Raw genomic sequence first — 26,757 nt, forward strand, 5'->3', positions numbered from 1 at the left:
AAGGGATGGTGTGGAGGGGGGGATAGAGATACTGGATAGGAGGGTAGTTGGGAAAAGAAAAGGAGAGATGGTGGACCCTGGGGTGGTGGGGAAGGAGGGAGAGATGCTGGATCAAAGGGTAGTTAAGAAAAGGTGGATCTGTGGAGGAAGACGAAAAAAAGGAAAGATGCCATATCTCCGGGAAAGCGAAGAGAAACGGAATGGGAGGACAGAGATGGAAGATGGATGATTAGCAGGGAGAAAGAAGGAGACCCTGGCAAGAAAGTTATCAGAAGACAACCAGAGCCTGGGACCAACAAGATTTGAATAATGACCAGACAACAAAAGGTAGAAAAACTAATTTTATTTTCCATTTTGTGATTACAATATGTCATTTTTGAAACATGTATCCTGCCAGAGCTGGTGTTAGACCACAAACGTGGGCTAGGATTTTAGAGAGAGAGGAAAAGTGTTTTTTGTTTGTTTATTTTGATTACAGTACACCACAGCACCAGTGTGGTTAGGAGAAGGCAAAGGGGGTGAAGAGGCTATAAAATAAATCCACCCGGATGTTTGAAAAAAACACCCAATTGGGCAGGAAAATCAAATCGAAAAACCAATTCAGTAGGCTGAATCGAATCGAATCGAAATTTTTTTTCCTAAATCAGGCAGCACTAGTACACAACCTTGTATAGTAAAATTGTCATGTCGTAACCTGTTAACTGTATTTTATGTATATTTAACCTAAAACCCATTCTGAGTTCTTTAGGGAAGACAAGATAGAAAACTAACTAACTAAATAAATCTGGGTAAACGGACTTAGGCCCCATGACATACATGTTGTTTCAAAATGCACTGAAAGGATGTTTTAGAGTTGTGTTTGGAATCTACATGCATTCACCTCATTTTCTTTTTTTTTGTAAATCTTTATTAATTTTCAAATATTAACAGTGCAGTACAATGTATTTAAACATAAACAAATCAAGAAACGCACTTTAAATATACAAATAATTCAAAAAACAATCATTTTCTCTCTTCCCCCTTAACTAATAAAAGTATAAATACATATATCATTTCAATACAATAGATAAAATAGGTATAACAAACAATAATTCTTTACCCATCACCCTCCCTCCCACCCTGGATGTGTAAGGAGGTCAGATAAAAAGAAAAGGTACATGACGGTAAATCCCATCAAGACAGGAGGTGGAGCTTGACAAGATGGCGGCTCGAACCTGCACTAGGACGTTGTGGCGGTCATTGTGGAATATTCTTACCCAGTCATGGTGAAAAGGAAATCTAAATGCCCGGGTTTACCGGGAGAGCAGTTACCTCGGACCGGCTCAATGGACGAGTTTGTGCAGCAAGGCCCTAGAGCGCAGCAGCCGGAAGCCCTCGGCTGGAGGGAACGCACAAGCTAAAGCGCGTGTCCTTTCCTTTGAGGGTGTGAGCTTGTCTCCGGAGGAACAGAGTCCTCCGGTCCGTTCTGAGGTGTCGGGTGCGGAAGTGGTAGCAGTAGGAGTGAAGCAGCCGACGCCGAATAAGGTCCAGGACGCCCTCTTGCTTACCTGGCAGGGCGTGGAACCCGGAGCTGTGATGAAGCAGCAAGAGTGTGCAGTGTCAACTATGCAACCGCGAGGAGAGGAGGATCAGAGAAAAACGGTTTCTGTTTCTGCAGCAAACGCAAGTACTTTTGCTTTAGCAGGGGAAATCAGAACTGAGTTTTTGCCCCTATATAAACCTAAAGTCTTCAATATGGAATCAATTCAAGAGGCCATTTCTAGTCTCCAGATTTCCATGGGAAACCAGATACAGCAACTTTCTCAACGTTGTACTGGGGTACCACTGGAAAGTTTGGAATTGAAGAATAAAGTTTTGGCTTTGGAAAATAAATCAGATGACTATGACACCAGAATAAAATCTTTAGAAACGCAAGCACTAACTTGGGTTAAGGATAGTGCAAGTCTTCATTTCAAGAAAGAAATGGTGGAAAACTCCATTAGGAGATCTAATTTGTGGATTATTAACTTTCCGAAATTATTTTCCATATCGCCAACTGATATGTTTAAGCATTACTTAAGTGAAGTTTTGAAAGTATCTGAGTTCTCCTACCCACCTCTCTCTAAAATATATTATTTACCTGTGAGATCTAGGTCTCAAAATCCCAATCAGCAGAATTTATCTGCAGATAGTTTGGATTTATCTAATTTCCTTGAGCGGTCAGAAACTGAGTCTCAAGTATTAGTACAGTTTGCTATTGATTCAGATAGGGAATGGCTGTTAAAATTGTTCTTCAAATATTAACAGCGGGATCTGGATAGGCCCTGCTGTCCGCCTAAATACTCCACACCCTCTTCATTCACAACCCTCCCTTTTGTTTACCATAAATACACTACAGTCTTCTGGTTGGTAAAATTTAGCCGCAGCTCAGTTTATTAACCATAAACATAATAACATATTTCAACTTTATTAACTTTATTAACATTATATTAAGAGCTCCTCCTGAGCTACCAAATGAATGAGTTTTTATTCCCTCGACCCCGCCACCACAGCAAGAGTTAGAGGGGTGGCATGTCCCTTATGCCCCATTTTCCGGGTCACCTGACCCACCAGGCATGGCTCCCTGCCGTCCCAACACTCATCACCTGATGAGCCCCATGACCCAGTAGCTCGGGAGATCTGCACCCTGAGCTACCCACTCATATCCCCAAAACAAGGGTGGGCGGGTGGGAAACGCAGCCCTGGAGGACCTCGGAAGGAGCATAGTCCTCCAGGGTCCCTTCTTTAAGCCCTCACCCCTTGCGCCCACAGCCAATCATTTAAAAATTTTTTTTTACCGACAGGCCCCACTGTCCAATCCCTATCCCCACTTCCTATCCTCCTCCTTTAACCCCCCCCCCAGCTGATGGGCGACACAAGGGCTCTACCAGCCCCGTGTTACATTCCGCCCATCGACACAGGGGTCTCGGGCTCACATAAAGATGTTCCCTTTTTGTCTAATATTATAAGAATGTACCCAGATGTTTCACGCCCGACACAGAAGAGAAGACAGTTTCTCATATTGAGTCCTAAGGTGGTTCAGTTGGGGGCGACCTTTGTTTTGAGGTACTCCTGTAAATGTGTTATGATACATAAAGAGAACATATATGTTTTCTATGAACTGCAGCAGTTATCTAAATTTATTGCATCTCAGGATACCAAGTAATTGCTCATTCTGATTCTTTTAATCTGTTTAGATGAGAAATGCTCAACGGCAATCGAAAGGGAAGGGGTAAAACGTGGACCTCATGGACCTTACGGACCTCGCGGATCTAAAACCGCACATCCTTAAAAATCCAAGGTCCGCGCCACGTTTGAGGTCCCTGCCACTTTTAAGCATTAGGATCCGTCAGAGTTAAATTGTCATAGAGCTCTGTCAGAGCCAGACTAAAAGTGGCAGGGGCCTCAAAAGAGGCGCAGACCTCGGATTTTTAAGGATGTGACTTGCAGTTCAGATCTGTGAGGTCCGCGAGGGAGCCGGGGGCCTTAGCTGAGCTCCAGGGAAAGCGAAGGCGGACTTGTCAATGCACGGACCTCGGATTTTTAAGGATGTGCGGTTTTAGATCCGCAAGGTCTGTGAGGTCCGTGTTTTACCCCTTCCCCAATTGAACCTCCTTTTGATTTTCCTGGTTATATAATTTGTATGTTAAATTTCAGCAACTTCAGCTCCGTCTCTATTTGATAGTAGACCAACTATATTGTGTAAACAAAATTTACCTTGAATTATTTGGATTAGTGATATTTTCTTTTTTTCATGATATTTTTTCTTGTATTTTGATTGTGATAGTCAAAATTATAAAACTAATAAAGAAATATAAATACAAGATAAGGTGCATGACAGCTATTGTGACTCAATAAATTATGCCAAGGGGCTCCATACCATATTAAATACACTACTATAACCTAAAATATCAAAAGGAGCTCGACTTGGTTCACTTAAAGGGTGCACTTAACTATAAATGCTGGATTATAAAACATCCCATTGTATAACTGGTGCAAATGAAGCAGTTGGATAAAGGAACGACCATTTAAAACATAAAGGAAGCTTCTGCTTCTGTTTCAAGGAAACTCCCATTTAAAACCCATCAGCAGAAACGGAATTTAAACCAAAACGCGAGGGCCACGCTCAACAACTGAGGACCAGATCTGTGCAATAGTTGTTACAGACCAAGCGGCCAGTGACTCATCCAGAGGATGAAAGCAAATCCCCTAAGCACTTTTTTTTTTTTTTTTGGCCTACCAACAAGTTCCCCCCGATCTTGACTAACCTCCTATGATAAGAGTTATTAGCTGCACCTTGGGGATTGGGGGAAGGGCTGCGCTGAGTCTGGGTGTGGCTCGATCTGTCTTTTTCTTGGGCTGGCTTTGGCCTGCTCTTCTGCCGCCTCCTCCCACAGAGCACAATGAGGTCAGCTCATGAATATTGCAGTACAAGGGAGAGGGGCCGGTGCGGTGCTTGCTGGTACCCGGCAGCAGCCGACCAAGCCAGCAGCAGACAAAAGGGTGAGTAGAAGCTCTTCCTATTCACAGCGGAAAAGGGGATTCAAGGTGCACCCTCCAAACCCATCCCTCCAAAAAAAAAGATATATAATCCAGAAAATCCTACCGCATCTGAAACTTTCCCCAAGACAAAGGCAAAAGCCAGGAAAGCACAAGGCTGGGTGGCAGGCGAGGATAGGGGCATGAATGGGTGGCGGCTTGATGGGGAGGGAGGACGCGGAGCTCTTTGGGAAGTTAGCGACGATGAAGTTCAATGTTCCATTGCAATGTGCCCGGGGACCGGTGGAAACCACTGTTCTCTCTGCCTCTGCAGCGGTTTGCGGAGGGAGGGGGGGGGGGGTGGATAGAGAAGAAGCTGCAGAGCTGCATTGATCCGGGCCTCTCACTATCCACGCTTGATGGGAAAAAGGGAAGGGGGAGGGGGGCTCTGCTCTGTCCACAGGAGTTTTCCACCTGGTAAAAATCGCATACCGATCTCTTCAAGTTTTTTGTGTTTTTTTTTAAATTATTATTACTATTATATAGAGCATAGAACATCCCTAGCAGGTGCATCTTCTTTCATCCTGTTTGACAGATCGGGGGGGAGGGAGAGGGGGGGGGGGGTTTATGAGTGCTAGGCTCAGATCAGACGCATGAAAGGATTTGCTGATTTCATTGTTTATTGCTTGCAGTAATTTCAGGAGCCTTTTAGGGCATCGATTTTTGGAGTACCATAAGTACTCAGGGCCGGAGAGTTAAGAAAGATGAAGGGATTTTTAAATGAGTAGAAATGTCCTTGTGCGGGAAGTTGTATAATGAGTCTCATTTATTGGTCTTTTTTTTTTTTTTTTTTTAATGTTGGGAGCAAGATGGGAATTTCTACCTCTGCCTGGCGTCTTAGGTCAAATCACAGTAAACTCCAGATAATATTGAATGATTAGTCAAATTGGGAAAAGTTGCGTGCCGCCTTGGCCTGTCAAATTTGGTTTTGAGGAGGCGTATATGTTTTTTCAGTTGTTTTCAATATGGCTGTCTTGCTAGCTTAATTGATCGATTTCCTGTAAAATCTTCAGCTGACCCATCTTCAAAAGATGCCCTGCTCTGCGCCAGTAACAGGGAATTAAGAGGCCTCTTTTTATTTTTTTTACAATTCTGCTCTTCTGCAAGGTTGATGCTTTAAGTTTACATAAATTGACTATAGGTATACGCTTGGAGTGAGCAGTAGTAAATTACATAAAATGGGACCTTATGGTTTTGACATTTCTTGAAAAAGGGAGAAGGAATCTTTCTAGATCATTTTCTTTCAGGGTTGTTTTTAAAAAAAATTAATTTCTACACGAATTTTGCTTTTTTTTCAACAATGGAAAAGTGAAAAGGGAAGTAAACCTTCACTACACCATTGAAGAGCTGAAGGTTTTGCAAGCTAATTCACAGGCCCAATTCTCTTTATACCAGTAGTTTTGAACCCCAAATCCCTGGAACACACACACACATAATGAATATGCCTGAGATAGATTTGTATTAGTCTCTGTCCCTTTCCTGTAAGCTCTGCCTTAACTGCACAAGCCTTTAAAGTGTTTGAGGCTTGTGCAGATGAGGACACAGTTTGTAGGAATGGGGCAGGGACAGGAGAAGAACTCGCTGGGACGGGAAAATGAGTTTCCGCAGGGATGGGGGAAAATTTGTCCCCATGTCATTCTCTAATTTGCTGGGTGTGATCTAAGTTGAGAACCTTTGCTCTAAATCAGGGCTGCCCAAGTCCGGTCCTCGAGATCTACTGGCAGGTCAGGCTTTCAGGATATCCACAATTAATATGCATGAGAGAGAGATTTGCATCCCAAGAAGGAAGTGCAGGCAAATCTCTCTCATGCATGTTCATTGTGGATATCCTGAAAACCTGGCCTGCCAGTAGATCTCGAGGACCGGACCTGGGCAGACCTGCTCTAAATCCTTTCAACTGGATAGGTCTATAACAGGGGTAGGGAACTCCGGTCCTCGAGAGCCGTATTCCAGTCGGGTTTTCAGGATTTCCCCAATGAATATGCATTGAAAACAGTGCATGCACATAGATCTCATGCATATTCATTGGGGAAATCCTAAAATCCCGACCGGAATACAGCTCTCGAGGACCAGAGTTCCCTACCCCTGGTCTATAACATTATCTCTCAGGCACTTTTCCACCTTCCCACTCACCATATTGTCTTCCAGAACATTCCTCTGTTGGCACAATCTTGAAAACTGGATGTGCAGTTGACTTTGCCTCTAACACTTTGAATATGCAACACAACACACTGGGGCCCTTTTACTAAGCTGTGCTAAAAAGTGGCCTGTGTTATGACTGGTATGTGAGTCTCCCGTGTGCTGAGGCTACTTTTAGTGTAGCTGTAAAATGGCTGCATTTTCCATTTTCTCAATGAATGGCCATGCCCTAATTTCCCAATTAGTGTGTGGCCATTAGTGCGGGAGCCCTTATCAAAGGGCTCCTTTTACAAAGGTGTGTTAGGGCCTTAACGCGCGGAATAGCGCGTGCTAAATTGCCGCATTGAGCTGGCGTTATTCTAGAAGCGTACCGCGTGGTGCAGCGCGCGGTAATTTCGTGCGTGCACTAAAAATTCTAGCGCACCTTAGTGAAAGGAGCCCAAAACCTATTTTCCAAGTTTATTTGTTATTCAATATACCATCTATCATGCGATTTTCTAGCCAGCAAGGGCTCCTGTGCTAACCACATGCTTATCAGTGCACAACAATGTTTAACCAATTAACACTGGGCATGCCTATTCTCCACACACACACACCCCACCCAAACACACCCAGTGCTAAAAAATAAAAAGTATTTTTTAGTGCAAGGGAAGCATGCACTAATCTGAATACTACCGTGGGGCGTGATCAAGCATCCCATGGAAGTGGATTTTTAACCTGTGGTAAGCACACATTAGTAGTGCTTATCACAGTTTAGTACAAGGACCCCATAATGATGAGGGCAGTCTGATAAATGGACAAAGAAAAGAGCATACATTTTCTGACCAGCGATTGACAGATATGGGTGGCAGTAATAAATTCATTAAAAAAATTGGCGTGGAAAAGAAGAGCAGAAAAACAAGGACAGCTCAAGGGGCAGGAAGTTGTAGACCAGCTTTATCGGATGGGTTCTGTGGAAGATGGAGCGCTCCAATATCACTTACAATGTTAAGAGAGATGTCAGGGAGAGCAAGGTTAAGGTTAACTGCAGAAGAGCCGTGTGATGGAATATAGCGTTAGACACGTTGAGATATTGTAAGGGCCGCACAAGAAATAGTGAAGCGCAGTGGATGGGGTTCTGATTCTGGAACCTCATACTGTGACCTCTTCTAGAGCTTTAACTAATCCACAAGAAACAAATCTTTTACAGAGGAAAGAATGCTGTAGAACAGGGATGTCACATGTCGGTCCTCGAGGGCTGCAATCCACTCGAGTTTTCAGGATTTCCCCAATGAATATGCAGGAGATCTATTAGCATACAATGAAAGCAGTGCATGCAAATAGATCTTATGCATATTCATTGGGGAAATCCTGACAACCCGACTGGATTGCGGCCCTCGAGGACCGACATTTGACACCCTTGTTATAGAACTAGAGTGGGTAAACTATGACCTTGGGGGCAAAACTGACCCATGATCCTATTTACTGGTCCATTACTCATGAATTCTGGTATACCAAAGGCAGGGACTATATTTACTAGTACACATTTCTGTATAACACATGTATTTGTACCTGAATGCACATTAAACTGCATTAATATGATTGAACATGAAATTATGCTCATTAACACATCAACACACGTCTAGCCCTAAGCATTAGACCACAGACCTTAATCAGAGTGCCTATTGTGAACCACCCCCCCCCCACCCCCCCCCCCCCCCCCCACACACACACACACACACACACATCCATAAACCCAGGAGCAATACTGGAAAATATTTCTTCATGGATAGGGTGGCTGGTGCATGAAATAAATTTCCCAATGAAGTTTAGTAGAAACAAAAAAACAGTAACAGAAACTAGAGAAATTCTGGAATAAGCACACAAGGACTTTGAAAAGAAGCCGACCAATACGACAAAAAAAATAATGTTAACAATTTTCAAATACATTCAAAGCAAAAAGCGAATGGGGGAGTAATCTATCTTATTTAAGTCACAGTACCTGAAGAGTGGTAATGTAAAACCAATCTTTAGAAAAGGCTCTAGGGATGATCCATTCCTTAAGACTATACACCAGAGGGCTGATATCAGTTCTGAATAAAATGCTAGAAGTTATTCTAAAATACACAATATTATCCATAGAGAGAGACATGACTTAATTAGAATGACTCAACATAGATTTAGCAAAGAGAAGGATTACCTTATCAATTCTTTTTGAAGGTGTAGACAAACATGGATAATGGTGAGCAGGTTGATAAAGAGCATAATATTGTGTTTGTGATCTTAAGTTAAAAACAGAGGGCTCAAAATTCAAAACTACTCATCTGCTACCCAAATAAGTAATGCAGCTAGAGCAATCAAAGGATTCTCCACAGCATAATACTACAGGAAATCCAGGCAGACTGTCTGGGAGCTATCTAGATAGAGCATGGGTGGAGCCAGTAATGTAGTAAAGGAAGGTGGCACCCATTCCCACACTCTTCCCCAGCACGCCCACTGCATGCACCTCCCCCTCCCCCATGTACCTCTTCAAATCTTCACCAGCAACAAGCAGCATCTCCTGCCTGCTGCTCGTGCCAGCTTCAGCTCTCCCTTTGACATCACTTCCTGGTCCCACACCAAGAAGTGATCTCAGAGGAAGAGCTGAGGCCAATGTGAGCAGCAGGTAGGATATGCTGCTTGCTGCCGGCAAAGATTTGAAGAGTTGGGTGGGCAGGGAGGAGGAAAGGTGACAGTGCCCTCACCAAAATGGTGTCTGGGGTGGTCCACCCACACCCCAGCTCGCTACACCACTGGGTGGAGCTAGAATTTATCCAGAGATAAGACAATATTGAGCACTGGTATCCAGCTAAGATATGATGGAGAAAAAGTCTGTCCTAAATTCTCCAGATATCAATAAAATCATTGTGCTGAGTTCCTCCATTATCTGGAAGAAAGCTGCAGTCACCAATCGACCTGGATAATGAGGTCTAATATCCAGAGAACAGGCAGCACTGAATTTTAGGTAGATCTTTAAAAGCCAAGGCCAGTATTTACAAGGAACACTGACTGCAACATAACAATATTGATTTGAGATATTTTAAATCTATCCATTCAAAAAAACAAACAAACCATCTAGTATTTTAGTAAAGATTGAACAAACATAAGAGCCTTTTCTAAAATAATATATAAAAACACCACAGAAGAATGTATATTTGGTACCACACAAAACTGGAATAGTAATTTTTATTAAAAAAAAAAAAAAAATTCAAAAAGTGACATTAAGGAATCTTGTGTAAATAGCACTACATGAATGTGTAACTGATGATGTTTGGTACTTATACATACAATTGGTGCCCCTTATGTCACAGGAAATGGATTTTGGAAGTCAATGAGTAACTGATAAAGTCTCACTTTTTGCAGTTAGTAGGTTTGAATGATCCTAATGAGAAATTTGGCAAGAGTTATGTACGACTCAAAGCAGATACATAAGTGCAAAAGGAGAAATTTATCCCCTCTTTTACAAAGCTGCGCTAATGGCAGCCGCATGGCAAACCCCCCAAAGCCCTTTAAATCCCCATGGGCTTCAGGGCAGTTACTACAGCAGCAGCCGCTATTGTGGCTTTCTAAAAGGGGAGGGGGTTAGTAATATATGTGTATTACTGCTCTAAACTTTGGAAATATAAATATAATTTGAAGAGCATCCCAAGCCACACCCAGAACATGCTTCCTTTAAATATGCATGAGACACCTGTTCTAAAATTGCTATTTATTTCTAATGCGTGCATGTTAGTCTATGGATGCGTTAGCGTTTAACGTGTGCTAATTCGATTAGTGCACGCTAATCATTTAGCACACCTTAATAAAAAGAGGGGGTTAGTTATGCTTTGTCTATGCAAATGGAGAAAAACAGGGACACAACCACTTCGAATTTGTTAATAGAAAAAGCCCTGCATGGGGTTCGCGGATATTTGACTTTCCATCTATCGAGGGATGTGTTTACAAATGATTCTTTGGCAGAATTCTATCGTATCAGGTCGGTTTATGGGATAAACATCTTGGTAATTCTATATTAAGTTCCAGCACCTATCTGGCATTTAGAAAATTGTTAAAAACATACTTGTTTGATAAATCTTTTAACTAATGGATTGAAATTCACTATGATTGTCTAGTATCTTTACTCTGTAAACCGCACAGAACTGAGAGGTAGCTACAGTATTCAAGCATATTGTTATGTTATGACATTAATGTGGCAGCAGAGCCACATCCTTGTTAGAAAATGACAACATAAATGTTCATTTGCCAAGACATGAACGTTCATATCAGTCATTATATCCCTTGCAAGTTTTGTTTTCAGGGGTGAGATCAACCATTCTAGGTTTTTTTTGGGGGGAGGGGGATGACCACTGTTCCCTCTAAGCCAGTGGTCTCAAACCCTTTGCAGGGCCACATTTTGGATTTGTAGGTACTTGGAGGTCTGCCACAAAAACAGAGATTATTCAAAAAGGAAGGCATGCATAAAAGGAAGGCATGCATATTCTGAGGATGACAGAACACTTTATTTAAAAAAAGCTACACAAGAATAAAAAATGCAACCAAAACCAGTGTAGTCAATAAAAAAAATGCAAATATAAAATACAATAGACAAGAAGTAAGGAAGGCAATCAACTGCTATCAAGCAAGCCAATAAGAAACTACCCATAAGTAATTTTCCTACTCACTTATTACTAGGAAAAGCAAGGCAAATCTGAGCCATCATTAAATCCTCTTCCAACAGGCTTCAAATTATGAAGAGAAGCAAAATAAAGAAACCTAGCTAGTCCAGAAAAAGAGGCCTTCAATCAAAACTGCAGTATTAGCCTCCAAAACAATGAAAAATGTTGAATAAAGGCATCTTAATGTGACTGAAGGGTCTGGATTTGGTTTTTCATCTGTAGGGCCAGTGCAAGAATATTGGACATCCTAGGCAAACCTTCAGCCTTGTGCCCCCTAGCAACCTCCTTCCCCCAAGATTTTGATAAATAAACCCAAAATTCATGCTAATTCTAACATCAGTACTCAGAACAATCTTGTAAAAACATATATTTGGACATCATACTCTGACATATTAAACTTTGTTTTGTACATTATGAGGGCAATGTCCAAAAGTATCCTCAACAGAATGTCATAAAAATCCCTCACTGGTATTAAATCATGAAGCTCAATGGCCAAAATCTGTATCAATTTATTCAACTTCCATACCAACTGGAACTGACTTATTGGGGTAAAAAAGCCTCAAAATGTGGAGCTTTATACCCAATTTGGGTCTTAATTGTGAATAACTCACTTGCTCCTGCTCATATCACAGGCAAAAACCCTATAAGTGTATTTTATATTTTTCTTTGTTTTATATTCTTTTTTCTTTTAAAACTCTTGCATTTAGGACACACTGCTACAAGTCATAAAAGAGACTGTGTTTAAAACAATAAAGTTTTAAAAGTAAAAAAATAAAATAAAACAAAGAACGTGAGCAGGAGCAAGTGAGTTACTCACAATTAAGATCCGAATTGGGTATAAAGCTCCACATTCTGAGGCTTTTTTACCCCGATAAGTCAGTTCCTGTTGATATGGAAGTTGAATAAGTTGAAACAGATTTTGGCCATGGAGCTTCATGATTTGATATCCGGGGGGGGGGGGGGGGGGGATTTTTATGACATTCTGTTGAGGATACTTTTGGACCATGTGGTCAGCTTTTGGATTGGCAATGTCCAAAAGCCATATAAAAGGGCAGATGAGCTATTTGAAAATTTTCCATACTTTCTGCAGGAAAAAGAAAGCACTGATGATTCTTTGAGTTTGTGTGGCTGAGAGGATGTATTGTTTTGCTTTGATTAAAGCTTTTGCCCTAGATGACCACCTGGTTTATCTAATGGTTGGGCCAGCCCATCTGTAAATCATACACTCAGAAAACATGCATGAAACTTGTAAGATTATCCTTACAACCCATGTGTTGTAAAACACCAAATGGGCTCTTCAGCTTCAGCTTGGAAAAGAGATGACTGAGGGGAGACATGATTGAAGTCTACAAAATCCTGAGTGGTATAGAATGGGTACAAGTGAATCAATTTTTTTACTCCATCAAAAATTACAGGGGACACTGGATGAAATTATAGGGAAATACTTTTAAAATCAATAGGAAGAAATATGTGTTTTTTTTCACTCAGAATAGTTAAGCTCTGAACTGTTGCCAGAGGATGTTGTAACAGTGGTTAATGTAGATGGGTTTAAAAAAAAAGATTTGGACAAGTTCTTGGAGGAAAAGTCCATAGTCTGCTATTGAGACAGACATGCAGGAAGTCAATGCTTGCCTTGGGATGAGTAGCATGAGTTTTTGCCAGGTACTTATGACCTGGATTGGCCACTGTGGAGACAGGATACTGGGCTAGATAGACCATTAGTCTAACCCAGTATGGCTATTCTTAAGTTCTTATGACTATTTAACATTAGAAAGATGCAATCCCCCATGGGGATTATATTACTTAGGAAAAGTAGTATCCTAAATGTTCTCTTAGAGATTACTGCATTTTTATTTATTGATATCTGTCTATGACTGAATTTTATCCGGTGTCTTTTCTTCTACCCCCACCCCTACCTAGGACAGAGGATGACTTTTGTGATGGAGAAGATCTCTGGACCTCAATATCTGTACACCTGTCGTTGCTCTTCAAGATAACATCATGAACCAGCCAGTGGGTGGCGCTGCTGCTGCTGCTGCCGAGCCTCGCCTGCATCCGGAAGGGAGCAGCAGCAGCAACAGCAACAAAAAACAAGGAGCTTCGTCACCGGCTAGACCCAGAGAGAACGCAGGCAGACAGACGGGCAGATCACAGGCTGCCCCCAAAATCAACGCCGGCGCCCGCCAGAGCTCAGGCAGGGGCAGCCGGCAGCAGGCCGGAGCTCTGGGCGCCGGGAACAGCAGCGGAGAAAAGCAGCAGCAGCAGCAGCCGCCGCGAATCGCGCCGGGAGCTGTCCAGGGCAGCGGTGGTGCTGAACCCCGCGGCGCGGCCAGGGCGGAGGCCGGCAGGAGACTCTGGGAGGAGGGAGAAGTGGAGGGGCAGCGTGAACCTGCCGAGCCTCAATCCTCGGATCCAGCGCCCGCAAAAGCGGAGCAGATCCGGCCGGTCACCCCCGTCGATTCTCCCAACGAGGGCGCGGCCGGGATTTGGAAAGGGAAAGGGAAGAGCTCCCAGAGAGGCGCTGGCGGAGGGGAGGGGGGCGCCGCCGCCGCCTCCACTTCCACCTCCTCCTCTTCTACAGGGAAGAGACCCCGGCAAGCGGGAGGCAGCAGCGGAGCGTACTGGAAGGAGGGATGTCTCCAGTCTGAGCTACTTCAGTTTCACCAGAAAAAGGCTAAAAACATGCACACGAAAAGCGGAGAGTCGGAGCCCCCCGAGGCTGGCATGGAGTCCGAGGGGACGGACGATCCCTTGACCCCACAGGAGCAGCAGTTGCAGAGCGAGGTGGAGAAACTGCGGGAGGAGAACGAAACCCTGAAGGTATGCACTAAACGCTTTATAGTCTAGCGCTGGGCGAGGATCCGTGGTGGAAATCTAAGACCTTTGCTTGTAATTTGAACCCGTTGTGTGAGCAGTTAATGCTCTTTGTGTAGGTACCTAGATTAAATGTGACAAGGCTCTTCTACAATGGGAGGGTAAAAGCCCGCGGCGGGGGCCTGTGAGTAACTGAGAGAAATATTGTGTTTCTTGCGCAGGGTGTGTTTCGTCATCTCGTTCTTTTTTTTTTTTTTCCCCTGTGCAGAGGACGCGTTAGGTGTATGTTTTGGGGGTGAGGGGAGGGTGGTAACGATGGCAATGTGCCTTACTGTATTTTCAGTGTTGCGCTGCCACTTTCTATTCACGTCGTTTTATTTCTTTTTTTTTTTTTTAACGTTATTAACATTAAGCCCTCCTTTCATTCCCCGCCTCTGCTCAACCCAAAAGAACGAAATCGACGAGATGAGGACGGAGATGGACGAGATGCGGGACAGCTTTTTCGAGGAGGATGCCTGTCAGCTGCAGGAAATGCGCCACGAGCTGGAGCGAGCCAACAAGAACTGCCGGATCCTGCAGTACCGCCTCCGCAAGGCGGAGCGCAAGAGGGCGCGCTATGCGCAGACGGGCGAGATCGACGGCGAGCTGCTGCGGAGCATGGAGCAAGACCTCAAGGTAAAGGCCTCCCCTCCCCCCAAGGCTTCTGCCTGAAAGGTGCGGCTTGCGAGGCCGGATGGGTCTGCTCCAGGGCAAGGAAATGCGGTTCTTAGTGGCAGAGTCAGTGGCCTGTAACTTATACACATATGGCAACATTAAGAAGGGTTATTAGCAGTAATTCTAAACGTGGGCTTCAACCCTAGCTTCCTAACTGATGCTACTGCTCATTCTCATGTTTCAAAATTGTTCCAGTTCACGGTTTGTTTGTTTTGGGTTTGGGGTGAGAGGTGGTTTTTTTTGGTCCTTTCTTGAAAAATGACACCACAGTAGTTAATAGCAGGTACCACTAATTTTCTGAAATTTTTTTTTTTTAAATAAATAAGAAACTACTTTCCTATATATCTTTAACAAACCATGTAGGATTCTTCCTACATGTTAGGAGCATCACTCCCCAAGACATTCTCCTAGGTCAGGGGTGTCCAATGTCGGTCCTCGAGGGCCGCAATCCAGTCGGGTTTTCAGGATTTCCCCAATGAATATGCATGAGATCTATGTGCATGCACTGCTTTCAATGCATATTCATTGGGGAAATCCTGAAAACCCGACTGGATTGCGGCCCTCGAGGACCGACATTGGACACCCCTGTCCTAGGTACTTTCTAAAACTGAGGATTTCACTAGCTCTCATTTGGCTATGCTAACCCCCGTCCTCAGTTCCAATCTATATTCCAAATGCTAATCTTTTTATTTTGACATTCTATTTCGCAAACCCTTAAAACTTCCAAGCCAACAAGGCCCAATATGTCTTATCATTGGCTGTATGAAGTGACTAAATGAAAAATTTCCAAATTAAAGTATTTAGGTAAGGTAATTTTGATAAAAATGCTTTTGAAAATTCAGTAGCTAAGGCTGAAGCCTTAATGATTGATGTTGTTGCTGGCATGTTTTAAATATGTGCAAACTGAACCATTTCAATTCCTAATTTCAGAGATTTTTCAGTTTCTCAGAGAGTACAGTACACCTTTATGAATTCTTCCCTTTTTTGGAGGGAGAAGGCAGCAAGGAGTAAAATCTGAAGTATGTCACATGAAAACCAATAATCATATGTGTGTACTGAAGTCTACACACCTTGAGCAGCAATTTGGAGAAATGGCCAGAAAATTTTAACATTAAAAAAAAAAAGAATACAAGATCTAGATGTCTACTTTTCATGATCTTTGTTCCGGAACTTTTAAAATCTTATTCTCAACTCACCTATTGTTTTCTTTTTTTCAAAATTGTGACCATCTCTGCGAAAACTTTACTAAAGTCACCAGAAATAAAAAATGAGGCTTTAATGAATTTTATTATATAATTTTTATAATACAGCAGTTGAAACACCATTCTTATATGTGAATTCTTTTTTTAATAAGTCACAGAAGCTCAAACATAAATTTTTAGACAGTTTACAGACCCATGACATGAAAATCTCCCATTCTCAATATTTTGGATCTGGTACTTTAACACTCCCCTACCACCCCTTTTATGAAGCTGCATCAGGGTTTTTTATCGCCAGACATGGTGGTAAAAGCTCTGACTCTCATAGAATTCCTATAAGCGTCAGAGCTTTTACCAATGCGACCGGCGATAATGCTAACGCAGCTTCAAAAAAGGTGGGGGGTAGTCACATTTTCCCAAAGAAAGTCATAATTTTATATTTTGAAGCGTGTCTCAACATCAGCTTATAATAGTGATTACTGTTGTTCAATCCAGAACACACATGGGGCAGTTCTAGATCTTGGCAGCACAACTTAGGCACCTGGATGCAGCACACTGACAGTTAATTCTATAATGGCATCTTAATGTCAAAATTCTGTTAAAGAATACTAGGATAAGTTGGTATTTGATTTGATTTATTAATTTTATATACCATTCAGTTCAAATTTTTAAAAGTGGTTTACAATAAAAATAATAATAATTTACAAAAGAAAAATCCAGTATTCAGGAATATAATAAATACTGATCAAGCAACAAACTCAGAATAATTAAACTAACAATAATCCAAAATAAAAACAAACAATTTAAAAACAAAATACAATGAGCAAAAAACTTTAAGTAATGTCAGAAAAAGTATCTATCTCCTGATATTCAGTCATCAGCAGACAATGAGTGTTTTTTTGGGGGGAGGGGTTGTCTCCAGTGCTAAAACCAAAAATTCACTTTGGAACTGAATATCCAGTTTTTAAAAAAGAAATGAGCCTAGTGCCTGACTGGTTAAATTAATATTCAGACTTAACTGGCCATGGGTTGATGGATAAAGAAAGGACAGTTATTTGGGTGGTTTTATTTATCCACGAAACCTGGAGAATTATGTCTGAATATTGGGACATAATTGGAACCCATCCATGAAAGGACCTCCAATCACTGATCCTTCTAAAATGAGTGGGAATCCTCCACCTACTAGTGGTGGTGGTGGGGGGTGCTGTTTCACTATCACATTTTCAATAGTAAGGGTCAGGCAAGCTCTACAGGACTCCAGGGAACCTGCTTGTCTCTAGTGATTGAAAAAAATATTGATGCACTACCCCCTACTGGTAGCAGTGTAGTTAGAGGAGTCCGGCTCAGATTAAAGGGAAGAATGCTCCTGACATTGCCAGCTTGAAGTTCAGTGCTTACTGGTCATTTTCAGCAGAACTAACCAGTTAAGTGCAGTAGAAAATGACTGAATAGCTGCAAATAAATGAGTTAATCAATCAGAGGCTGTTCTCGGCTAATGAACTTGCTGGTCTGCATCTACATTTAGGCTCCCACTTATGCCATGTCATAGCGGATGAAAATGTAGCATAAAACTTACGGTATTTTGTAAGTTGCCTGCATAGCTATTAAGCATGTATAAGGCCTACCCATGATCCTCCCCTGTGACTGCCCCCTTGCATTTATTTGCTAAGCAAGTTGTTCACCTACATTATAGGATAGTGCTGTGCTTGTATCTGCCATTTAGTGCACCCTTACCTGCTTAAATGACAGTATTATATAAATGTACTTGCACAAATGGCTTATAAACTGTAACTACAATTTTATAGCATGCGCCTTTCACACTCATCCTCCTTTCATTTACCATTCTAAGCCTCATGCCATTGCTGTTTCACAGAATAATGATGAGTGGCATTCAATAATTTGTCTACCTCAGTAGTAAAGAAGAGTTTTCAAAAAACTTTTGTTTTATTTTTCAATATAGTCCCCTGATAGTTCCATACACTTCATCTAGTTTTCCTGCAATGATTTTAACCCCTTTGAAACGAATTCTGCTTGACCTTCAAACCATGACATCAAAGTTTTCTTGACATCTTCATCACTTGAAAACCACTGTCCATGGAGAGATTTCTTCAAAACTCAGAACAGGTAACAAATTGGATGGTTTAGCTGTCGAAACCCACATTCCCTGTGATTGTTGTGACATGTGCACCGGTACATTATCATGAGGAATTAGCATGCCTGCTGTGAGTTTTCCTCGTCTTTTCTCCTTGATTGACTCCCGCAAAGCATTGTGTTTCTCCAGTTATGATTGTCTTCTGTGGCATGGAATCCAGAAGCAAAAGTCCTTCATCGTCCCAGAAGACAGTTGTCATGACTTTGCCTGTAGATTTTTCTGTCTTGAACTTTTTGGGGTGGGGGATGACTTATGCTTCCACTGCATTGACTCCATTTTGGACTCAGGATCTCTGTGATAGACCCAAGTCTCATCTCCAGTCATCAAACAATGAAAAAAATTATCTTGGTCTTCATAGAGCGTCTCCAAGTTCTTCTGACAGCACTGGAGTCTCGCCTTCTGACATAGGGTCAGAATTCTTGGAACTCATCTTGCACTAACCTTGGACAAGACCAACTTTTCTTGAATTATTTTTCAAACTGTACCTGCTGAGATGCCCATTCCTTCAGCTATTCAGGAAACCTTAATTTGTCTGTCTGACAAAATTAAATCCTCGACTTTCTTGCACATTTCTGTGGAAGTTGCTTCCACAGGCCGTCCAGTTTGAAGGTCATATTCAGTAGAATCTCTACCCCACTTAAACTGATTGCTCCAATTTTACTTTGTAGGATGCAGTTATGCGTTAATGGATCCGTACATGAAGAAGGACAGGATACTACACGAAAGGGTCCAAAAAAGAGCAACTAAGATGGTTAAGGGGCTGGAGGAGCTGCTGTAGAGCAAAAGATTAGAGAAACTGGGCCTCTTCTCCTTCAAGCAGAGGAGATTGAGAGGGAACATGATCGAAACATTCAAGGTACTGAAGAGAATAGACTTAGTAGATAAGGACAGGTTGTTCACCCTCTCCAAGGTAGGGAGAACAAAAGGGCACTCTCTAAAGTTAAAAGAGGATAGATTCCATATGAATGTAAGGAAGTTCTTCTTCACCCAGAGTGTGGTGGAAAACTGGAACGCTCTTCCGGAGAACACCCTCCAGGGATTCAAGACAAAGTTAGACAAGTTCCTGCTGAACCAGAACGTACGCAGGTAGGGCTAGTCTCAGTTAGGGCGCTGGTCTTTGACCTAAGGGCTGCCGCGTGAGCGGACTGCTGGGCACGATGGACCACTGGTCTGACCCAGCAGCAGCAATTCTTATGTTCTTATGATCTCCTATGACTTTTTCCCTTCTTTTGTGAAAACTTTTATCACTGAACGATGCTTCAGATCTAGCAGTTTCTTATTTGATTAGCATGAAGACTCTCCTGACATCCTTACTCTTGGAATGTTATACTTGCACTGAGCTGCAGTTGTGCATGAGTAACCTTGAGACATCTCACAACATGCACAGACTTGTTTCAACACACTTGATAGTTTCTTTCATACTCAGGTAGATAAATTATTGAACATCCCTCACAGTTATCTTTAGACACTGATATCAGATGATAATATGTTCTATGCCTGTTGATGTTTTCCTGTTTTGAACTTGATCTCTGATCTTTCCATGTGCATTCACTCTGCTATGAGAAATCGAAAAGAAATACCAGCAGGTTGCTATTGTTGAATCCAGTGTCTGAAAATACAGAACCTGGTCACAATAAAGTTATTTGCACAAATACTGAATCCCTTCAATGAAGAAGACAAGTCTTCATGGACCCCAACGACAACAACAACAGTTCATCAGCTAAAAAGTTATAGCACTGTGAAATAATGAATTAAACAATCTGAAATCTTTTCTCCTGGAAATATTTTATTGTCATAACAGAAAATGTTGAACTTGGGATCCCTAATGAAATGAAATAACACTTCCACAAAAGTCAGATGTACACTGTCTGAAGGTATATAAAATTCAAAGTGCCCCAGTTTTATGGGGTTTTTTTTTGTTTTTTTTACTACATCTGTACATTTTAGCTACTTTGACTGAGGCTGTAACTGTAATGCAGATCTTCTCTTTGCCTTTTCTAACAAATAAGACATTGCTCTGGCCTTCTGACAGCAGTGAAATAGCAAGACAGCTCATTTTGAGTGGACCTGAGGTTTTCTATTTGCTCCCATCCTACTACTACTATTTGTCCCACCCCCAATCTCATAAACTGAAAATACTAATACCTGAGGGGGTGGGGATCCCTATGCCAGCTGAAGACTCCTCCCAGCCAGCACTCTTCCAAGTTGGATAGCTGATGGCAGTGTCCAAGAGCAGCAGCACTGCCCTCCTCTGGCTTCTCATGCCTGTTCAGTTTTTGTAGTTACGCACATGTGCAAAACCCGAGCATGTAAGGAGGAGAGGCAGCCATTCCACAATACCACTACTGGCTACCCAGCTTGGAATGTTTCTACCCAGGAAGAGTCTTCAGCTGATGAGACATGGGAATCCCTGTCAGCCACAGCAAAGGTGGGACAATTTTGGGTGGACTTTAGTCCAAATGGGTTGACAGATACATACTAATGCTCATAATGTAATTGTAGATGGAATAGACTTAGGACCAATATATCAGAGAGATTTTCCTGTAAGGCAATTAATGAAAGAAAAGTGAAAACAGACCCATAGTTAAAAAAAAAATGCACTGTGAGAAAAGGTCTAACAGGCTCTGGTAAACCAGGGGGTTGTTAAGGATCCAAAGAATAGAAGCGTACAGTAGAGTAAAGATGGAGTCCTTGAAGTGACAGAAAGTAATATGGTAGGGCAAGAAGAGAATAAACAGAATGGGGGTAGGGGAACAAAAATGATATAACTTTGAGCAACGCAGTGGACAAAGGGCTGGATCACTCTCAGGAGTAAAAGAGTGGGGGTGCTGAATTCATAAATCACAAATTTCCCCTCATCCAACAAAGAAAAAAAAAGGAAAACTGAAATACATGTTTTAATGAATGACCATAAGAATAACCTTACTGGGCAGACCAGTGGTCCATCAAACCCAGTAGCCCATTCTCACGGTGGCCAATCCAGGTCCCTAGTACCTGGCCAAAACCCAAGAAGTAGCAACATGCTACCGATCCAGCCTGTATCTAATTGTCAAGAGCAGGGCAGGTATTGTAGAAATATCAAAAGATAGGGTCCTGCACTCTCTCCCCCTGGCAGCTTGTTTGTCATTCATATTCGCTCTCTCTCTCTCTCCCATTTATAGCACTTTTGTCTAATCAGTCCCTCCCTTCCCTTCCCTCAATCCATCTATACCACACTCTATTCCCCAATTTTTTTTTTTTATTTTCCCCTCGCTTCTCCTTGTGCTCTTCTCCCCTCCTTACTCCCTCTGCACTTTTATAATTTTTCTCTTCCTGATTTTGGGACAGGGAATTGAAAAGTTCTTTGCCTGTTCCACTCCCTAAATCTTTGTAACCTATTCTGCTTCTCGTTTTCCCCTTGACACAGCCTTCTATTTCCTTCCACTCCAACTAGAGAGTTGCGCGGGGACAGAAATCCCACCCGTCCCCGCCAAAGTCCCACCCGTCCCCGTGAGGACTCCCACCCGTCCCCGCGAGGAATCCCCTCCGTCCCCGCGAGGAATCCCCTACGTCCCCGCCCGTCCCTATAAACTTCAGAAATAGTTATTTCAGTTAATTATGCAACTGAATTAAAGGCTCTGGTAGAAACCCATTTAAAAATAAGCAAAAAGACTTTATTAATTTGGAAATATTAATTGGGAAGAATACATACTTTGTAAACGGGTTTCTACCAGAGCCTCTAATGTTTATAAATTTTTATCAACACAACTAATATATTATTTTATCCTGGAGCAAAAAAAAAAGAATTTTTTTCCTACCTTTGTTGCCTGGTTTCTGGTCTCCTCATGTTCTCATTCAATTCCTTCCATCCACTGTCTCTCTTCTCTCTGCGTCTTCCATTTGCTCTGTTACTGTGCCTCTCCCTTTCTCCCCCCTTCCAAATTGGTCTGGCACCCATCTTCTTCCCTACGCTCCCCCCATAGTCTGGCATCTCTGTCTTCTTCCCTGCCAGCGTCTTCTTCACACTCTCTCTTCCCCATTTCCTTTCAGCATCCTTCTCTCCCCTCTGTCTTCCACATGTGCTTTCAGTGTCCTTCTCCCCCCTGTCTTCCCCATGTCCTTTCAGCTTCCTTCTCCCCCCCTCCCATCCTCCCCATGTCCTTTCAGGGTCCTTCTCCCCCCTCTGTCTTCCCCATGTGCTTTCAGCGTCCTTCTCCCCCCTCCCGTCCTCCCCATGTCCTTTCAGCGGCCTTCTCCCCCCTGTCTTCCCCCATGTCCTTTCAGGGTCCTTCTCCCCCCTCTGTCTTCCCCATGTGCTTTCAGCATCCTTCTTCCCCCTCCCGTCCTCCCCATGTCCTTTCAGCGTCCTTCTCCACCCCTTTGTCTTCCCCAGTGCTTTCAGCGTCCTTCTCCCCCCTCAGTTTTACCCAATTCCCTTAAGCGTCTTTTCTTCTCCACTCCACCTTTCCTCCCTGCCCCTTACCTTTGTGGCGCTTCCCCACCCAACTGACAACAGAACAGGCCTGGTCGGACAAACCTCCCTGCCCTGTAGCCGCGGATCTAAATTACCTTCTTACAGCAGCTGAAGTATTGAAGCTGCTGTAAGAAGGTAATTTAGATTTGCGGCTACAGGGCAGGGAGATTTGTCGGCCGGGCCTGTTGTCGGTCGATCGGGGGACCTGAACGGCTGTGCACACTCTTCCCCCCCCCCCACGGCTGCACCCGGGGCGGACCACCCCCCGCTTTGGTACGCCACTGCCTTATCCCTACCTGCCCTGCCACACACAGCCGACCGGAAGTCTTCACGATATCAGCGCTGACGTCGGAGGAAGGGAGGGCTTTGCTTAAGCCCTCACTCCAATGTCAGCGCTGACATTGCGGAAGACTTCCAATTGGCTATGTGTGCTGCAGCAGGGCAGGAAGAAAATGGAAGTCGAGGCCTCACAGCAGGGCAGGTAGGAACGGCATTGAACCCCGCGGGATCCCTGAGAGTCCGAGGGGCATCCCCACGGGATCCCCGTGACCCCGAAGGGGGAACCTGCGGGATCCCTGTCATCCCCGTTCCCGTGCAGCTCTCTAACTCCAACATACTTTTCCCTAGCTAGTTGCTATTCCATGGAGGTTTGGCTCACCCGTCCCTTTACGGATTCCCATTTCTCACTCCCCTCTACAAGTGAGACTTCCTTTTGTTTGTAGATTTAACTCATCTTCAGTTTGTAACTTCCCATCAACCACAGGCTTGGATCATTTCCCTGCTCTGCTTTCCCTGGCTCCAGGCACATTCCTGTTTTCTGGGACTGGTTCCCCATCCTCTTTTGCACTGCAGCCTTTCCCCTGGTACTCAAAGATTCTAGACCAGGCTTGTCTAGCTTTTTCTGTCAGGAACCACATTTCATATTTTGTTAACATTTGGAGGGATAAACATTGCACTGTTGTATTTTGCCATTATTTGATGAAGCATGTGACAAAATACAACAGTGTGTCATCCCCTCCCAGACAGTCTCTCTCTCTCTCTGTTTCATCTACTCACAGCATTCATTCAGTTTACTTTCTCTTTCTCATGTACCCCCCAGACTTTACCCAGTCTCTTTCCCTTCACCTGGCTTCAGTGGCAGAACAAACAATGGTCTTCCTGCTTCCCCACTGTGACTCGGTTTTCTGCAAGTCTGCGCTGCATGGTGTTGGAAGTGTAGGTTGGTCTCATGAGACTTGAAACTGCAAGACCAGTCCAAACTTCCGGTACTGCTGGGTTCAAACTTGCAGAGGTCTGAGTCATGGCGGGGAAGCAGGAATCTTGCTATAAGCACCACATGATTTACCAAGCTTCTGGGGGTCAGAATAAAACATATGGAAGGCCAGGTTCTGGCCCCAGGGCCATAGTTTGCACAAGCATGTTCAAGGCCAATGCTATCTTCTGCCTGCAGAGTCCACATCAGATTCTTTGCCAAATGCTTGCAAAGGTCAGGAAGCCCAGCAAGAATCAGAGTTTGAAACCTCAAAGATTACATTCTGAGTGGGAAAACATGTTCTAGCTGCCCAGGGTATAGAAGCATGCACTCATACTAAGCAATCCTGTGGCAGGATATTGCCACAGTGGAGTTGAGACCTGGGAGATGGTTGGGAGTTTTACCAAGAGGAAAGAAGGGAGCAAAGATTTAGCAATTAAAAAGAAAGCCAGGGAGTCAAACCAGGAAACATACAGAGTTAGTGAGACTATGTCTAGGGTTACCATATTTGCCGATGGAAAAACCTGGATGCATGGCCCCCACCCTGTTCTGCCCCGTACATCGACAAATCCGCACAGAAAATTGCGCTCTGACAAATGCGGGCCGACAATTGCGCGCATGGACAAGTGCGCGCAGGACAGCCCCCATGACTGAATGTGCCATAATAGGAAATGTGGAAAGCCCTGATTTGGTCAGACTTCTCTGGCCCCGTCCCTTGGAAGAGGCCTGAGGCGCCTCAAGCCCCTCCCAAGGGATGGGGCCTGAGCAGTCTCAGCAAATCAGGACCTTCGTGTTAGGGTCAGGTTTATATAAAGATTAGGGTTCCCATAATCATGATATAAACCTTACCCTAACACTAGATAGCAAGTGAATCTTTAAAGTTCCCCCATCCCCCCCCCCCCTCAAAAAAGAGGGTTACTTTGTAACCCTCAAAAATACAAAATAGTATCCACCGCCACAATTGTCCAGCGCGCACTTTTCCGTGCGTGCAACTGTCGGGGCACATTTGTCAGAGCGCAATTGTCCTGCACTCATTTGATGGGTCACCGTTCTGCCCCAGCCCTGCCTTGTTCCGCCTCCAGCCCCGCCCACAAAAAGCGCGTCTCTTTTTTCCCTGACCTCCAGCATGTGTGGATGCATGCGACGTCATCCGCGCATGCTTATTGAAGGCCCTCCAGATGTGGCCGGAGCTCGGGGCTTTCCAAAATCCAGACAAACTGCTGGGTTTGGGAAAATCCGTCCGGGTACTTGTACAGTCCTCTGAAAAGAGGACATGTCTGGGTTTCCCCGGACATCTGGTAAACCTAAGTATGTCCCTTCTCCCCTGCTCCAGCACTGCTGCTTCCTCTTCCTGCTACTGTGCTACGTCTTTAGGTGCACATAGCCCAGTGCCCCCACCATGTCTACCTCCTGTGGGATGTAAAGGGGGAATAATATTTTTAATTTTTCTGAAGAATGGGAACTCTCCATTCTCCTTCAGTACAATCTGACCGTAGCCCCTCTCAATATCAGAGTTGCCAAGAGAAAGTAAGTTTTAAAAGGGAGATTTTCAGTTCATAGTATTCCATGCTTCCACAATCTTCTCTCCTTTTTCTATCCTAATGAAATACCTTATATACGCCAGTGACTGCAAGAATGGAAGAAAAGAGCAGATACCCAAAACTGACCCAGCCCAATTAGTAATATTATATCTCCCACCCGGTGATTCTTGGGCTCGCTCAGTTGTGAGGAGCAGCTGATAGATTCAAACCATGTGCACAAAAATCTAAAAAAATATTTTTGTTCCTTGTTCTTGATGTTTTTTCTTCCTTATCTCACCTCTCCTGCTACTTCCATACCTCTCCTTATCTGCCCATCCTGATCCTTTCTCTTCTCAGAACCCTTTTCTCAGCCTCTCTCCCCTATCAGCTCCCTCCTCTTTGAATCCCACAGTTCCTCTCCCTGTCTTCTGTCTTTCTTTAGCCCATCCTTCACTCCCTTATCTTTGTACCACAGCCCAGGTCCCCCCCCAGCTTGCATATACTTATGCTCTGTTCTCCCTTTCACAGTCCGTCTCTTCCCTCACTACCCATGTTCACTTCTCCCTCGTTATTCGCGCAGAGCCGGACTGCGAATGGTGAAAAACCATGATTATCCGGCTCTGACCCACCCCCCACCTCCCTGCCGCCTTCCCGGCCTTACCTGGTGGTCTAGAGGGCTTTTGGGGCAGGAGCGATCTTCCTACGCTCCTGTCCCGTGCAGATCGCCATGAGGAAATGGCTGCTGTGAGTTCCCGTAGTCTCTCGAGACTACGATGGGAACTCCCTACAACCATTTCCTCATGGCGATCTGCACGGGGCAGGAGCGTAGGAAGATCGCTCCTGCCCCGAAAGCCCGCTAGACCACCAGGTAAGGCCGGGAGGTAAAAAATATGTTTTTTTTTATTTTCCCCCTCCCCAGAAAAAAAATCGTGATTATGTGAAATCGCGAGTGCAGAAACTGCGAATGGGGAGGGGGAAGTGTATTCTAGCTCTCAGTGCCCATGTCTACTCTTTCCTTCCTCATTCCTTTCCCAGTGCCTCCCTCAGCACTTATCCCCCTGTCTATGGTAGACCTACACTGCAGCTAGAGAATGACACGGGGACAAATTTGTCCCCCATCCCCGCGGGATCTATTTCCTTTCCATCCCCGCGAGTTCTGTGCCTGCCCCATCCCTGCAAGCTCTGTCCTCATCTTCACAAGCCTCAAACATTTATGATTTTAAAGTGTTCGAGGATTGTGCAGATGGCACGAGGATGAAGATAGATCCCACAAGGATGGGCAGG

General features: G+C 43.8%; 1 protein-coding gene across 1 annotated transcript in view; it reads left to right on the top strand.

The window, feature by feature from the left end:
* Window positions 1–4,406: 4,406 nt before the first annotated feature.
* SOGA3 (SOGA family member 3) overlaps window positions 4,407–26,757 on the top strand; it is a 74,593-nt gene continuing 52,242 nt past the window's right edge. The window contains exons 1-3 of the mRNA XM_033938691.1: window positions 4,407–4,521; window positions 13,290–14,189; window positions 14,634–14,858. Of these exons, the coding sequence (XP_033794582.1) occupies window positions 13,371–14,189; window positions 14,634–14,858 (1,044 nt within the window). The 5' untranslated portion in view covers window positions 4,407–4,521; window positions 13,290–13,370. The remainder of the gene's footprint in view (window positions 4,522–13,289; window positions 14,190–14,633; window positions 14,859–26,757) is intronic.

This window comes from Geotrypetes seraphini, chromosome 3, assembly GCF_902459505.1.
Source record: "Geotrypetes seraphini chromosome 3, aGeoSer1.1, whole genome shotgun sequence".
NCBI lineage: Eukaryota > Metazoa > Chordata > Amphibia > Gymnophiona > Dermophiidae > Geotrypetes > Geotrypetes seraphini.